The 15202-nt window shown below is 33.2% G+C and overlaps 2 protein-coding genes across 4 annotated transcripts in view; one reads left to right on the plus strand and one right to left on the minus strand.

Moving 5' to 3' along the window:
• Window positions 1-1681: 1681 nt before the first annotated feature.
• LOC133333233 (phosducin-like protein) lies at window positions 1682-2594 on the plus strand. The gene is made up of 2 exons (XM_061541560.1): window positions 1682-1745; window positions 1810-2594. Exons 1-2 carry the CDS (start codon window positions 1682-1684, stop codon window positions 2592-2594), a joined length of 849 nt encoding a protein of 282 aa, XP_061397544.1.
• A 3602-nt stretch (window positions 2595-6196) lies between these two features.
• The window catches only part of LOC133333203 (rho GTPase-activating protein 20), a 30439-nt gene continuing 21433 nt past the window's right edge, over window positions 6197-15202 (minus strand). The window contains exons 2-6 of one of the 3 annotated variants that reach the window (XM_061541527.1): window positions 14496-14697; window positions 14236-14419; window positions 14107-14169; window positions 12241-13280; window positions 6197-6348 (exon numbers count right to left, since the gene is read on the minus strand). In XM_061541527.1, coding sequence (XP_061397511.1) covers window positions 6331-6348; window positions 12241-13280; window positions 14107-14169; window positions 14236-14419; window positions 14496-14697 — 1507 coding nt within the window. In that variant the 3' untranslated portion in view covers window positions 6197-6330. Of the gene's footprint in view, window positions 6349-9465; window positions 9606-12204; window positions 13281-14106; window positions 14170-14235; window positions 14420-14495; window positions 14698-15202 lie in introns of those variants that run through there. The other 2 variants (XM_061541526.1, XM_061541528.1) reach the window with 2 other exon arrangements.

Genomic DNA, 15202 nt, shown 5'->3' on the forward strand with positions numbered 1-15202 from the left:
ACCATTGGAATAGACTCAAACTAAAATAAAAAAATATATAGTTTCTTTTTTTGTGTTCATTGATATGTGTATGGCTATGACTGTGATCTTGAAACACACAAACAAAATAATGAATTCCTTGATGTGATGGATACTCATTCGACTCTTAAATATTTATGTCTTGTTGTACAAACGACAATTAGCCAATTGTCATTACGATTTCCATGAAAATGTTTATTTTCAGATGGTAAATTGGCTATATACAATTTGTGTTTGTGACATTTCTCTATGATCCAATCGGTTTAAAGTGAAAACGTCTGCACAGAGGGTATTTGTTGTTAATGAATATAGCCAATGATCATTATTGAAATTAGTAAGAAGTAGTAGTACCGATCATATGATACCCTACACAATTAGTACGGGAATTGATGTTTCCGTTTTTGGCACCTGAGCAAAATTTTGCGACAAATTGCCTGTATTGCCATCTTCTAGTAGGAAAATGATCCCATCACATATACGACCCTCTTGCCTTCGTTCATCTGTAACTATTCTAAGGACTAATCGATCATAATGAAAAAAATATATGTGCTAGTATTATTTGCATTTCATTATTGAGAGATTTATGATGTTGAAACAATGTGAGCCGATTGGCCATAAAAATCGTGTTTAACGTTTAATTGAAAAATCTCGCTTTGATTTGGTATTGAAGCAGAAAAGAAATCCAGGAAGGGATCTCACCGTATTTTTATTTAGTATTACGAAATTTTGTATTTTTACAACTTCAGGGTTTACACATGCAGCGTTTATATACTATTCTACTGCAACTATGCTGAGTTCTTTAGAGAGAGGTAAGACGAATGGAAAGGGGAAAATGCAAATGAAAATCGGAAAGAGCAACTGCCGTGTTGCGTTTAAAAGATGCATGTGAAAATTCCGAGCAAAAGAGATGGTTTGGCTTTTTTTGCAAGAGTTCATTTTGAAACTTTGCAGGAAAAGTTTACTCTGTAAAGTGTTCCAGTTAAAATTTGCAAAAAAATAATGATTTTTATCCTTTTGAATTTGTTTAAGAAATATGTTATTCGGATATCAAGTCTATAGAAAAATAATTCTATTTTTAAAATCTAATTCCGTTAAACACGACGTCGTGATATGGCAACTGTGCTACATTCATCACCAATATACATCAGGCAACACGGCAAACGTTAAAAGCCGTTTTTACACGGCCAGTGTCCGTGGGTGCAAACAAACCGGATTCTTCCTTCCACCTCATTCGTAAATATTTCGTTATATCTCTTTGAGTTCTTCTTTATCGGCCATTTTGTCTTCTCTTCCATTCGTTACCAGGTGGAACGTTTTTAAATTTTCTTTCGTTCCATTTTTGACATTTTTGTCTAAACCTCATTCGTAAACAACACGGTTTCCATTTAGTCTCCATCCCACCTCATTCGTAAACTTTCGGTTATACCATTCCATTTTGAATTCATCTTTCTCGGCCATTTTGTCTTCTCTTCCATTCGTTAGCAAATGGAACATTTTTAAATTCGATTGGTTTATCTGGTTTATCTGGTTGTGGTTTTGTGTCTATATATATCGCCGTGTAAAGTCGTAATTTAATTAACTATTATTTACTTCAATTGCTCACTTGCAACTGCAGAAAATACTGAAAGTACTTCATTAAACATCAATCGCTAAACAGCTAAACATGGCAACCTTGGAGGATAAATTAATGGGTGAAAAACTCGAATACTACTGCTCAAGTAGTGAAGGTTTGTGATTTTATATATTTTTTAATTAGAAGTTTGTTAAACATAGTACACATTATTTAACCAGGTGAATATGAACCGGACGATGATGAGGCCGGTGAAAAAGGTGGTGCCCGTGCCGCTCAAGGTCCCCAGGCATACATCGATCCAGATGTCTGTCCTCCACCACCTTCGGCGGGGTATCGTTCAATGGGCTCCACAAATACTGGACCCAAAGGTGTCGTCGAAGACTGGCAACGTTTCAAGCAACTACAGGCGGAACGTCGCGAAGAAAGCGAAAGACAACGCATCGAATTGGCCAAGAAGTTGACAATGACAACAGCCACGGCCCAAGAGGAAGAAGAACGCAAAAAACAAGAGGAGCTGGAAGCTGAATTTGCTGAACTAATGTCCGAAGACTTTCTGCAACAGTATCAGAAACAACGTATGGCCGAGATGATGCGTCAATGTGGTCATAGTCAAAACTTTGGCAAGGTGTTGAATCTGAATTCACACGAAGAGTTCCTCAACTGTGTCGAAAAGGAGAACAAACATACCACAATTATAATACACATTTATGACAAATCTGTTTCAGCCTGTGCCACACTGAACAAATGTTTGGACACATTGGCCACCGAATATCCCACAATTAAGTTTGCCAAGATTTGCAGTTCAGTGGCCGGAATGAGTAGAGATTTTCGTCAGAAGGGTTTGCCAGCCCTGTTGGTCTATAAAGCACAGGCGGTAATTGGAAATTTCGTAAGAGTTACAGACGATCTGTCCGATGACTTCTTTCCTTCGGATGTGGAAAGTTTCCTTATTGAAAATGGTATATTAGTGGACAAGAATCTATACAGTCTACCACAACAATAGCTGTGAGGCGAGACAAATACATGTGGACAAACTACTTAACTACACAAAGAAATAAATTGGTAAGTTGAAAAACCATTGATTATTAATTTGAATGATCTTTTAAAAATTGTTTCAATTTCTTTTTAGAATGTGTGTTCATAATTGATGTTGTTCTTCTCCATCCTCCCGACTGGCTATGGAATCCCACTGATCATGTACCTACTAATTGAGATTGCCAGAGCCAATATATTATACATTTACATATTATAACTCAAATGCCTAGTATTATGATGTAGCATTTTTATATTTAGATTTTAGGGAATTTTAGAAATATGTATTTCAAATTCACTTTGTTTCTCGAAAATATATATTTGTAATTTAAATGTGCACATTGGGAATTATTTATTTGAATAAAGCGATGTATAATGTGAAACATACATATATTAGGTGCCTATTTTATTTCATTGTGAATCACACCAATCGTTAAAAATAAAGTGTTCATTCTTGTAAATTGTGATAAATGTGTGAATTGAAAGCACTGAAACAACAATAGTAAGGTTTCATTGCATTCACTTCACACTGTGAATACGTGAATACAATGGGAAAAATATAGATCGTATACAAGTGTGTGCCCTTAAGCTTTATCGAACGTTTCCCCTTGCCTACTAAGGTGGAGACCATTAGATTCGTAGGGATCGCCTACACTCCATAATCCGCATCATGATGGAATATATGAAGGGAATAGAAATCCAGCTACATAATCTACTCCAATATCCAGTTAGCTATTAAGTTGTACTACTCATTTAAAAATACATTAGTCTATACTCATGCAAAAATCTACATTAGAGTACATAGTATTATTTATGCGATGAAAATCTACATCTAATGGTTGAAAATATATAATAGATCGAAAAGGGATACATATTAATTCTAATAGATGAAATTAGTAAATCTGAGGTAGTTTACCATTTAATATTTTTAGTACCATCATAGTGTTCTAAATAATACCTCTACTTTTTAATGTACGCAATCGAATTAATATTAATCTGTAAGAAAGCAACACGAAATCACTGTATGATCACTACTTCAATGATTTTATGTTATCGGAATATATTGAATATTGATGAGGATCCCATACAACAGAACCATAGTCCAAGACGTTTTACAGAAGAAATTAAGTCATAAGTCACCTTCTTATGAAAAAAGTCTTGTTGTTGTCTTTCTGAAAATCAACATACACACTTTGTTTAATTTTTATGTTTGTTTTTTTCTAACATTTATTTTCATTTTCTTTCCATCATATATGTATATAATTTCAAATGTATTTTTTTCTAATATAATGATTTTTTTTTGGTATTATTAATAATAATTATAAAATATATTTATGATGACATAGACGTATATAATATGTAAATAGTATTTATTATTTAATGAAGATAATGAATAATTAATAATAATAATAATAAAAAATATTTCTTTTAAATATATATTACAAAAAAGAAGTACATAATTAATTTACTGCTGCTTAAAATATAAAAGAAAACTACGTTAAAAATTAATAACAACCCATTGTTATTTTAAATGTATATTCCAAAAGAAGACGACATTTTCACTTCTTTGGATGTCCACGACATTTGGTGGAGGATTTTTGTCAATGTTTATTATGCTTATAACCAAAATAAGTATTGTTTCAAAATTAAAAAAAAAAACCCTTGAACTTTATGTTTAATATATGTATATGCATTTGTTTATAACAACTAAATGTTATTGGTGTTTATTTTTCTTGAAGTAGTTTTTTTTCTTTCTTTTTCCGAAAAATACTTTCAAATGGTTTATTTACAAACAATTTTATTATAGAATAAATAAGAATAATTTTGATATATTAAAAAATATAACATTTATGTTTGATTATGAATGTAATGCCTATGGATTGTGTACAACAAATTATAACCGATGATAATTATCATTCCACTTTAGTATATTTATCGTACACAATCAATAGCCATACATTTGCGACAATATGCATTTAATTTAATCAACCAACTTGACGGCGGGTGTTTTTCACATTGCATTCCACAGGATTAGAATTGAATATTGCCTTTCTCCTGAAATGCTGTTTTATGGCTTATTTATTCTTTTGCATTTGTATATGTTTTAGTTTTTTTGGTTTACATTTAAACGACATTTATTTAGCATTTAGTCTATTATGCTGAATTGGATTGAATTTCTTGTATTTTTTTACTACAAATCTAGTTATATTTTCGTATATTTTTTTGTTCTTTTATATTTTATTGAATTAAAGAAGAAAACAACAAATTTCTAATAAATGCGTTTTTATTGGAATTGAAATAGAAACGTAATATATATTATATGTTTCAATCAACATTTTATATTTATATCGTTCAAAAATATAAATATTCGGAATTCGTTTATATAAATTACTTCTTGGATTGTTTTAGAATTGATACCGTTGCTTTGCGGTTAATGTAGTAGTGTAGTTAAGGATATGCTAAAAATAATTAATGGAAAACAAAGTAATGAAAAAATTAATCAAAAAAAGTCTTTCGGTTTTCTTTAATTTAAGAACAGACAATCACTGCTAGTGGCAGTTGTAGTAACAAACATTTATTTAGTTTCACGTGTTGTTGTTATGGTTTTTGACAATTATTATATTTGGTTTATTTTTAAATATTTTTTTATTAGCTGCCTTTTGTTGCATATAGTTCATATATTTTATTTTAATAACTGATGTGAAATATGATATTAATATGTTATGTCACAAGTCCACAATTCAAATGATGTTTCTTCTTAATTTTAGTAGGGGGAGGGGGAAATTATTTAAATTATAATCTATTCGGAAGAAACCATATTTCGAAAATTACACAATGCTACAGCCAAATAGACTCAGGTTATAAGACATTTTTTATCGAAAATGCACTCAAAATCTTAGTATTCAAATGACTAGTATTTAATATTAAACTTTAAGGTCATTTTTGTTAAAGACAGGCTCAAATATTCGCCCTCATTTCATGTAATTTCGTAATAAGCGTTATATGATTCACTGTTACACACTATATGTTAGTCATTTTTGGCTGTTTCTCTTGGCAATTTTCTAAAATAATTTACCCTTGTATTATTTTTCGCACAACAGGTTTTTATATAAACCTCCTATACTTTCTTAAATAGATAATTTTTGTTACCGTTTATTTTTTATTTAAAATTAAAAAATATATATAACTTAAAATCAGACTTTTTTTGTTTTGTTTTTTTTTTTATACCATACGTTAGAAGTTTATAGAAGAGTAATCTAAACTGATAAGAAGAGTATGTTTGCTGGTATATACAAACTATAATTTCGGGGGTCATCTATGTTTTGGTTTGGTTTATTTGTTTGTTCCTTTGCTTGGGAAGTAGTCGCTTTAAACTCGGGGAGCCTTAAAGGTTAGTGTCGCTGTGGTATTAGAATCCATTGAGGATGTGCAGCATTCACTGCCTGCAGCCAGGGCATCGGAATTCGAACTGCTGCCTCTCATAAAGCCTCCAGCTGTCGAAACAGGTCTCGAGCTGACTGTTGTCGGTGCATTGTTGTTGGACGAGGATGAGGAGGATGTACAGCTGCTGTTGTTGCCCACCTGTTTCTCTTTGTGGCGTCGCAACGAAGAACGCAACGGATATTGCCGGGGTATGTTGGCGCCTAGAAGTATGCGTCTGGTTGAGGGTCTGCGCACCGGATACTGCACCGATTCGGCACTGTTGCTCAAACGGATGTTGCCAACTTTAGTAGATCCAATTTTATCGACGTATTTACAAATTGTGTGTTCATGGATCGTGTTTTATTTTTTGCATTTGTCGTCATCGTCGTCATGGTGAGGTGGTGAGGGCATTTATTTACAAGGTGTTCGTTCACAGTATTTATATTTTTAATTATTTTTATTTTTGTTTTGGAAATCGGTACACAACACAAATGAACCAAAATTGAGTTGCACAATATAAAGTAAATCGAACAAGGATTAAAGAAAAAGAAAAACAAGAAAAGAAAGAAAGTTACATTTAGGTTGGTTGGTTGGTTAAAGCTGATCTTTTTTTATACAACACTTCCAAAATTGTATGGACACGTACGTGTTGCCTACTAATAGGTATGTACCATGTTTGTTTGTGTGTGGGGGGATGTTTGATTGGTTTGGATGTGGTATTAAAAGTTTGTTGGTCGTCGATTTGCTACAATGCTGTCAGTCTACTATGCATCTAATGGTATGGGTGGGTGGGTGTATACAGGAGCGATAGGCATGAGGATCATGAACAACAACTTGTCTTTTTTCAATTGGAGTAGGAGTAGTAGGGTTTGGGTTAATACACAACAATCAGAGTATTTCTATTTACCAGAAAAAAACGAGAAGAAGAAGAAACACAAAAGACACAAAATGTTTGTTTTCGTTTTTTTAACACAAAATTAAAACAGTGAAAACCAAATAAACTGAGAAAACAACTAAAAGCTTGAGCCACTTGAAATTAAAACGCACGCAAAATAATATGAAAACAAAAAATTATTTGAAACTCATGTCAGATATATTTGAGCAGTTTGTTTTGGTTAAAATTAATTAAATGATTATTGATATAAATAATAAATATGTGGTTAAATGATATACGAAACTATAGTTAATAATTTAGAACTAATTAAAAATAACAAAGATTAATTTTTCAACGAACATACAATATAAGTTATTCTATTTTTTGTGTATTAAATTAAACAAGTATTATAACATGGTAAGCAGTTCGGGTGAGGTCAAAGACATGGTTATGATGAACATAAGCGATGCCTTTTGTTTGATAAGGCAATTGAAATTTGTGAAAACTCCTTTTCAGTGGTTCAACATTTTCAAATTTATTTTATTAACAAGAGTGCCACTTTTGCAAGGATGTGATTATAAACAGTGGCGTTTAATTCATTTCATTTATTAAAAAAATTACAAGGATTTTACATTTGTGCACATTTTTTTCATCTGCTGGAAATGGTGTTTCACAAATACGAAGCAAAATTATGTGATGATAGCAAAAAAAAAAAAAAAAAAACTTAAAATAATGAACCAAATTCGTTCAATTTTATTTTCAACATTCTAGAACAACTTATAAATAAACTAATATAAAATCCATATTTAAATAAATTAAATCTATTAAACACATACACACAAATTTTAGTTTTTAGATTTTTTTTATAAAGACACAAACTGATTATAATGAAATTAAAACACAATTACACAAACAAAATATAATTCAAATTTAAATACACCTAAAACACTGTTGTGTCGAAAATTCATATTTTTTTAAAACAATTTAGAACAAAAAATCTAAAACATTAAATACAATACTAACAAAATTACTATTAGAAGAACTACTGCTGCTAACAGCACCTGCATTGCTAGCATTCCCAACACCACCACCATTACCACCGACACCACCAGCACGACTTGATGATGAGGAACGCGTCTCGTAATGAGACGAACTTCTTGAATTACGGCCACTAACAAAATGACCGCGGTTGGCCGAAGCCATCGGAGCCTGCAGGCTGGCATTAAATGACTGATACAGTGATGACGAATTGGAGTTTAAACGTTGACGCCTAAGGCCTTGGGTTTGGCGTTGTAGGCGTCGTCGTTGTTGCACCATGGGTGTGGAGTGGCGATACGATGAACCTAACATATAGTCATGCTCATCTAAGGAAGGACTGGCGGTGTTGTTATGGATGGTGCTATGGGTGGTGTTGGTCAGATTGACATTGCTAGACGCCATCAACGACGACTCATCATCATCATTACTATCATCATTGTCGTTGTTGGGAAGTTTTTCGACATCCCGAAGACTGTGATATGATAATTTTGATGCTAGAGTCGATGTTGAACAGCATGGCAGTTCATCAACATCGTGGTCTGTGCCACTGTTGACATCTAAATATGATTTATGATTGCTTAACAGGGATTCGGTAGAATAATATTGAGACATATGGCGTTGATTGTGATGATTATTGTTGTTGTTGCTGTTATTGGGAGAATAAACATGCAGTTGTTTTTGTTGTTGTTGCTGTGATAATGATAATGATGATACCGATGATGGTGATGACTGTTTGGGCATAGACTTTAAAGAAGTCATATCCCTGCTGTAATTGTTTTTATTTTTGTTGTAATTGTAGTTGTTGTTGTTGTGGCCTGTGGGTTTTTGCATTAAATTTAAATGTTGGTTTAGTGTACAGTCAATATTGTTCTCTTTGTTATTATTATTGATAATATTATTGTTGTTGTTATGGTAGTAATAATTTTCTGAAGTAGTAGTGGTAGTAGTATTGGTGGTGGTGTTGGATGTTGAAGTAGTAGTGGTGGTAGAATTGGGAGAAATTAAAATGTCTGTATCATCAAAATCATATATACCATAATTTGTATCCAAATACAAGCCTCCAACGCCTCCTCCTCCTCCTGCACCAGTCACCGCCATTGTGTGAGGCTTTAGGTGATGATGACCTGCTGCCGTGGCCGCTGCCATGGCCTGTTGTGCTGCCTGTTGCTGTTGCATGCTGCTGGAATGTGTTGTTGCCTGGGTTGTTGTGGTAGTTTGATTCGGATGCGAACTGCCACCTCCATAGTAGTAAGCATCATCGGTGTCCATCATAAAATCTGGAGCCAAATGAAAACTTTGCCTTTGGCCAGGGTGCAATAAATGATGACGTTGATGTTGTTGTTCCTGCTGCTGTTGTTGTTTATAATATAAATATAAAGAGGTGTTGACAGCCTCAGCATGTGCTGGGCCTCCAGAGCTTACTGACGTACGATTATGATCATCTACCAGATCGACACGACGCATATCTCTGGTGCTGCCACCACCTAAATAACTGCCAGATGCTGTCATTTCTTGTTCGCCACCATGTACCGTTAAATAGCAATTGCTGCAGGTATTGTTGGCCATGCACAGAACATCGTCGTCATCTTTTGGACCCAAAAACCACTCGGAACGTGTGCGCATGCGTGCCGTTTGTCGTTCATGGACCTGTTATGGGTGTTAGGGAAGGCATCAAAAATTCAACCATTGTTGTTGTTCGTTGTTGTTTTCGGTCATTCATTCATTTAGAGTGTTTTTTTTATTATTGGAAAGGTGTGTTGTTGTTTTTTGTTGGTTGATGTCAGAGAAAAGAAATGATTGGTTTTGGTTTTAATTTTTGGAAAGGGTTATGTTTACAATTTCCAAGCACATCACGTTTTACAGAGGTGGGAAGAAAAACATATCCGTTGTTATCATAGCATGGAGTAGAGTAGTATTTTTTTATAATTTTGGTTGTTGTTGTTGTAGAAAATGTTGGTTGGTTGTGTTTTTCATATTTATTGATATTTTGTTTTTCAAAAAAGACATACAAAAGATCGGGAAAATATGTTTTGTCAACCGAAAGAATAACATAAAATAAAAAAAGAAACATAAATAAAATGTTAAGATTTATTATTGTACAAAACTTGTTTAAACGGTTGGTTGGTTAGTTAGTTATTTGTTTTAAAAGCCAAACGAAATGATTACAAAAAAGTGCACGAAAACAACATATCAAGAAGAAGAAGCATATGCAAATTTTCAGAAAGTTCATCTTTAAGAAAAAAAGTATATATATATAGTTGCGAGAGTGGGAGGTGGTGGTAGTGTGCTGCTTGTTTGATTAAAAAAAAATAATATTAACAACGAAGGTGAAGAAGAATAACTGGTGGATAAACAAAATATAGACAAGGACAATGAAACACAGCTGCAAACATTGTGGACAAAAAAGGAACAAACAGAAATTAGATCAAAATATATTTTTAATGAAATGAAAATGGTTCATCGAAAGATTTTAGTGAAAATTTGGACATTAGTGAAAATATGGTATGTGCATGACAAATGAATGATTTCAATTCGAATAACATAGTACTGTTGGTTGGCTTAACAAACTGACAAATAAATATGAATAACTAAATTAAATATATTCGAAATTGAATAAAAAATAAAAAATCAAGACATCTGTGCTAATCTAAAATGAATACAAAAGGTATATTCAAATAAAAGTAGAGACAAATGAATGCAATAACATAGAAGTAGTCTCACTTGATATGCCATTAAAAATGGATTCCCAATATCTTTCATAAAATCCACAGATATTCTCTATTTTTACGCGACGTTATCCTTAATGTCCAATAGACGAGACTTTTGTTTTAACAGCCAATTTCATTGATTAATTCAAAAGGTAAAGGTTTTAATAATTTAGAAATAGCAGGAAAAAGTGATATTTTATTTAAACAAAATCAAAATAGCCAAATAATACAACTAAAACAAAAAACTAAAAAAAAAGAAATTAAAACATATTTTTGGGGGGTAAAAAATTAAAAGAACAATTTTATTTAAACAAAAAAGAAATAAATTCTTAAAATTATAAAATTATTATTATATTTAATATTTTTGTTTAAATTAGTTTCATATCTAAAGCTAAATTAATTAGTGGTAATCAATTTGCAAATAAATAAAGAATTCTATGTTTGTTTTTAAGTATATACACATTTTTACATTAAGGTGAGCTTTTGTTTTGGAAAATCAAAACATGATTTTTGATTTCAATTGTGGAATGTAGTAGCAGAGTTTGTTACTGCCGTATCTAAGTCTGGTATTTTCTCTTTCATTCTTTTTGTTTGTTTGTTTTATATAATAAGTGTTACTAATTATTATTTACATTGAATTGCAAATAATATTAGAATTCGTTTCTTATTTATAATTCGTTCGATGTCAAAAAGGCATTATAAATTTTACAACACAGTTTTGAAAACAGGAAAAAAACAAAAACAAATAAAATCACTATAAAAACCCATATTAATAAACTAAAAATTCAAGATAGTAATAATAATAATAATGAATATCATATTTTGAAAATAATGATAGAAGTAAACTCATTTCAAAAATAATGAGCAAGGAATGTTGAGTTTAAGTGGTGAATGTGAATATTATGTATGTATGTTGTTGTTATTTATGCTGGCCAGGCCAAAGGCAGGGAATGTTTGTTTGGAATTCGAATTTAGATATTTATTTTATGTATTTAATTTGAGTTCTTTTTGTTTACACATACGTACTAAATATGGACTGGGATTGTTTGGTTAATTTGCCTATAAGCAGTAAATTCAAATTTAGTTTAATTTCTTCATTTAGGAATCGGTTAGAAAATATTTGTGTTTTTTTGTAAATTCTATGTAAGAGCTTTTTTCTATAGTTGTTGTTAGCTAGTGTTGGTAGTAAGCTAATTGGGAACTGCAGTTTAAGCATGCTTTTGCTAGTTCCACCTATAAACTGGAAACATTTACAGACAGACAACAAGGAGACATGCGCAAGTTACTCTTCTAACAAACATTGCATTGCATTAATAATGTTTTTGTTGTTTATTGATTGGTTGGTTGGTTTTTTTTTTTAAAAAAGCTCTCACTATTTGCATTTTGTTTTATTTTTAATTGAAACAATATAGTATGTATTTATATGATAAGTAGTAGTATATTAAATTCTAAGGGAACTAAAACTATTCAAGGAAGAAATAATAATTAAATAATGAGAGTTAATAAAACAAAATAAAAAAAGGAAATGAGCTTTATACCGAAATCCTTGAAGCAAGCAAGTATTCATCCCTCACCTGTGGCAAGTAGGATAAACTTTTTGTACTTTCAGCATAACGATTGACGGCTCTCAACTCGTCCATAGTCATGCCACTGCCGCCACCACCGGTGCCATTGGCCGCAGCCCCACCGCCCGAGGCCGTCGACGAGGAGCACGAGGACGAGTGGCGTATGCCTCGCTTGCATCGTGAACAAACTCGTGACTTTTGCTGCATGTTTTGTGTCAGCAGTGACGGGTCGGTGGTCAGGGCCTTCAGCGTGGAGGTTGATGTCGAAGATTTACCAATAAATTCATAGTCATTTAGATATTCGTTATGATGTTGCGAAGTCGTTGTCGTTGCCGCCGACGTTGTCGTCGTCGTAGAATGTGTGGTGTCTATACTCTTGGAATTGTTAGTGATTGTTCGTAGTCGTCTTTGCTGTTGGACGCCACGCATTTGGGCGGTATTCGAAGTGCTGGGCGATTTCTTTTTGTTCTGTTTGTAACGCCGCTTTACCACACAACGCATCATTTCATCGCCATCTACATCGTCCTGGCTGTCGGTGAATGTATAATCGCCCGATGCTGCTCCTCCGGCATCGTTTGAGGACGATCGTGACTTCAGAGTTCGCCGCGATCTACCTGCCGACGTCGAGGTGGACGAGGACGTTAAGTGGAAATTTGCATTTTTCGATTGATTTTCAATGTTCTCATCATCATTGTGGGAGGAAATGTCTAAATCGTTGGCGATGTCCTCTTCGGCATTGTTACCGCCACCGTTGGCATTGTCGCCATTGTTGTCGTCGTCTTCATCATCATCGTCGTCGTCGTCGTGATACTCGTTCTCGTCTATGTCATCATCTTCATCGTCTGGCTGAAAATCGTGTTTGTTACGGCTTGGCAATGGCGAAGAAGTCATCGCAAATAGACCAGGACCCTCTAAAGAAACAGAGAGTCGAGCACAAGATTCCATAAATGAATGTTCGGGTGTTACACCAAGTGATACAACACTATTATCCAAAGCAGAGCTAGAACTGGTTAGCAAGGCGGGTGTTGAACGAGATTCCTCTTGAGCAACTGTGGGGTGAGGCGTAGGTATGGTGTGAGTGATTATAACAACGAACATCAGCAATTATTATAAGATAAATAACATGGATAGAAGATAGAAGAGATAGAGAGCGCGCAGCATATACAAATTTTGTTGGATTATTTTTTTATTTTCGATTTGTTTTTGGAGACAATTTTTTTCGAGTGGAAGAAGAAGAAGAAATAACAAGAAAAAACACATACATTTTAGGATATATTAAGATAGTTGTTTAAGAGTTAGGCTATGCATAAACCAATATAAAATAACTTATAACTATATAAGTTGAGTTTCTAAAGGTTTAGATTTTTATATTTCAAAGAAAATAATAATAAAAAAAAGTTTTTCCTAATCAATTTCGGGAATGTTCAGCCAAATGTTATGATTAATGGGCGGGCAATGGTCAATGATGAGAAAACATAAAATGATTCAATTTTGTTCGATAGATAGTTCTGACACAGAAACTAATGGAGATTAATAGGTGGTGGTCGAAAGGCTTCAAGCTAAAAGATTCAGTGATTATTGTTCGCATTAATCACAGACTATCTTTTGGGTTATTTTGGTTTTATAGAAAGTTAGTAATTCTTGTGAGGTTTGTTTTCAATTCTATAAGTCTATCTACAAAAACAAGAATAATGAAATGATAAAATTTTGACCACAAAAACGATAGGAATGGTATGGCCTCGTATATATATAGAATAGAAAAGACATCCGATTGGTAAACAAAACAAAAAAAACGTATAAATATGTAATAATGTATACTGTCTTTGCACGCACATACATAAATATAAAGACACATAGAGATTAAGTAATACTCACGTAAACCCCAACGTTCGCATTGACACTGTAACCATGTTTTTTCCGCTTCCAATGAATGTTGTACTAGAAAAAATTACAAAAAGACATCGATTATAAAACTTTTATGATATGATTTCCGACAATACTTACAAGCATATTTCTGTTGGGCCAATTTGCCGCGTGGCGGCGGGGGATATTGAAAACTGCATATCCATTCGTCTTGCACTTTCAATATGCGACCCGTTACCCGGGCATAATATTCATAATTTTCACGACCAAACAAATCATGTGTGGCAAATTTATCGATGATGTATTTCATAATTTTTGTGGCTACCTGTTGGGTGGGTGTGAAATCAATGAAATGAACTTTTGAAACTATTGGTGCTGCTGTTCGGTTTCGCTTTAATTACCTTAAATTTTAAAACATCTTCCATACGTGCGGTCTTGCCATCACTGACACATGACTGAAAGAAACTGGGTGCAACAGAGACGCCCAAAGCTTCGCTGGTCATGCCGGTCCCAGCGTGAGCAGCATTGCTGGCTATTACACGGAATGTACCAAATAATAAAACTAATAAATGTTGTGTATATTTTGGCAGTGATGTAAATAATCTGCAAAGAAACATGGAAAAAACAGGAGAATTAATATTAAGCAAGCTATTATTAAAATAAAAAAAAAAACGAACAATTAATTAATCAAAAAACAAAAACTGTTCAATTGATTTCTGAGAAACCCTTAAAGGGGGTAGTGGTGAGTCATCATTTTATTTTTACACTGATCTAGTGTTGTGTGAATCATGGGCTGGCTGCACCCCGAAGCAGCAATTCAAATGTGTGAATGTGTCAAGCTAGCTACTGTTGAATTTTTTTTTTTTTTGCAAAAAATTGTTTATGAAATAAAAATTACGCTGATGTTTTGGCCCATTTACACAAAAGACGCCAAAAAAAGAAACCAAAAAAAACCGGTAGCTTATTGCCTGCCAATGTAAAAAGCCGTAGAAAAAACGCTTAAAAATAAGTGTTATTGTACTACTGCTGTCATGTAAGTCCGCTGGCTCGCTCTGCTGAACCATATCAACAAAAGAAGAAGAGGCTCATCAGCCAGACATCGGCCGTT

This window comes from Musca vetustissima, unplaced genomic scaffold (assembly GCF_032173495.1).
Source record: "Musca vetustissima isolate MV318-11 ecotype Yass unplaced genomic scaffold, APGP_CSIRO_Mvet_v1 utg12664, whole genome shotgun sequence".
In the NCBI taxonomy this organism is placed as follows: Eukaryota; Metazoa; Arthropoda; class Insecta; order Diptera; family Muscidae; genus Musca; species Musca vetustissima.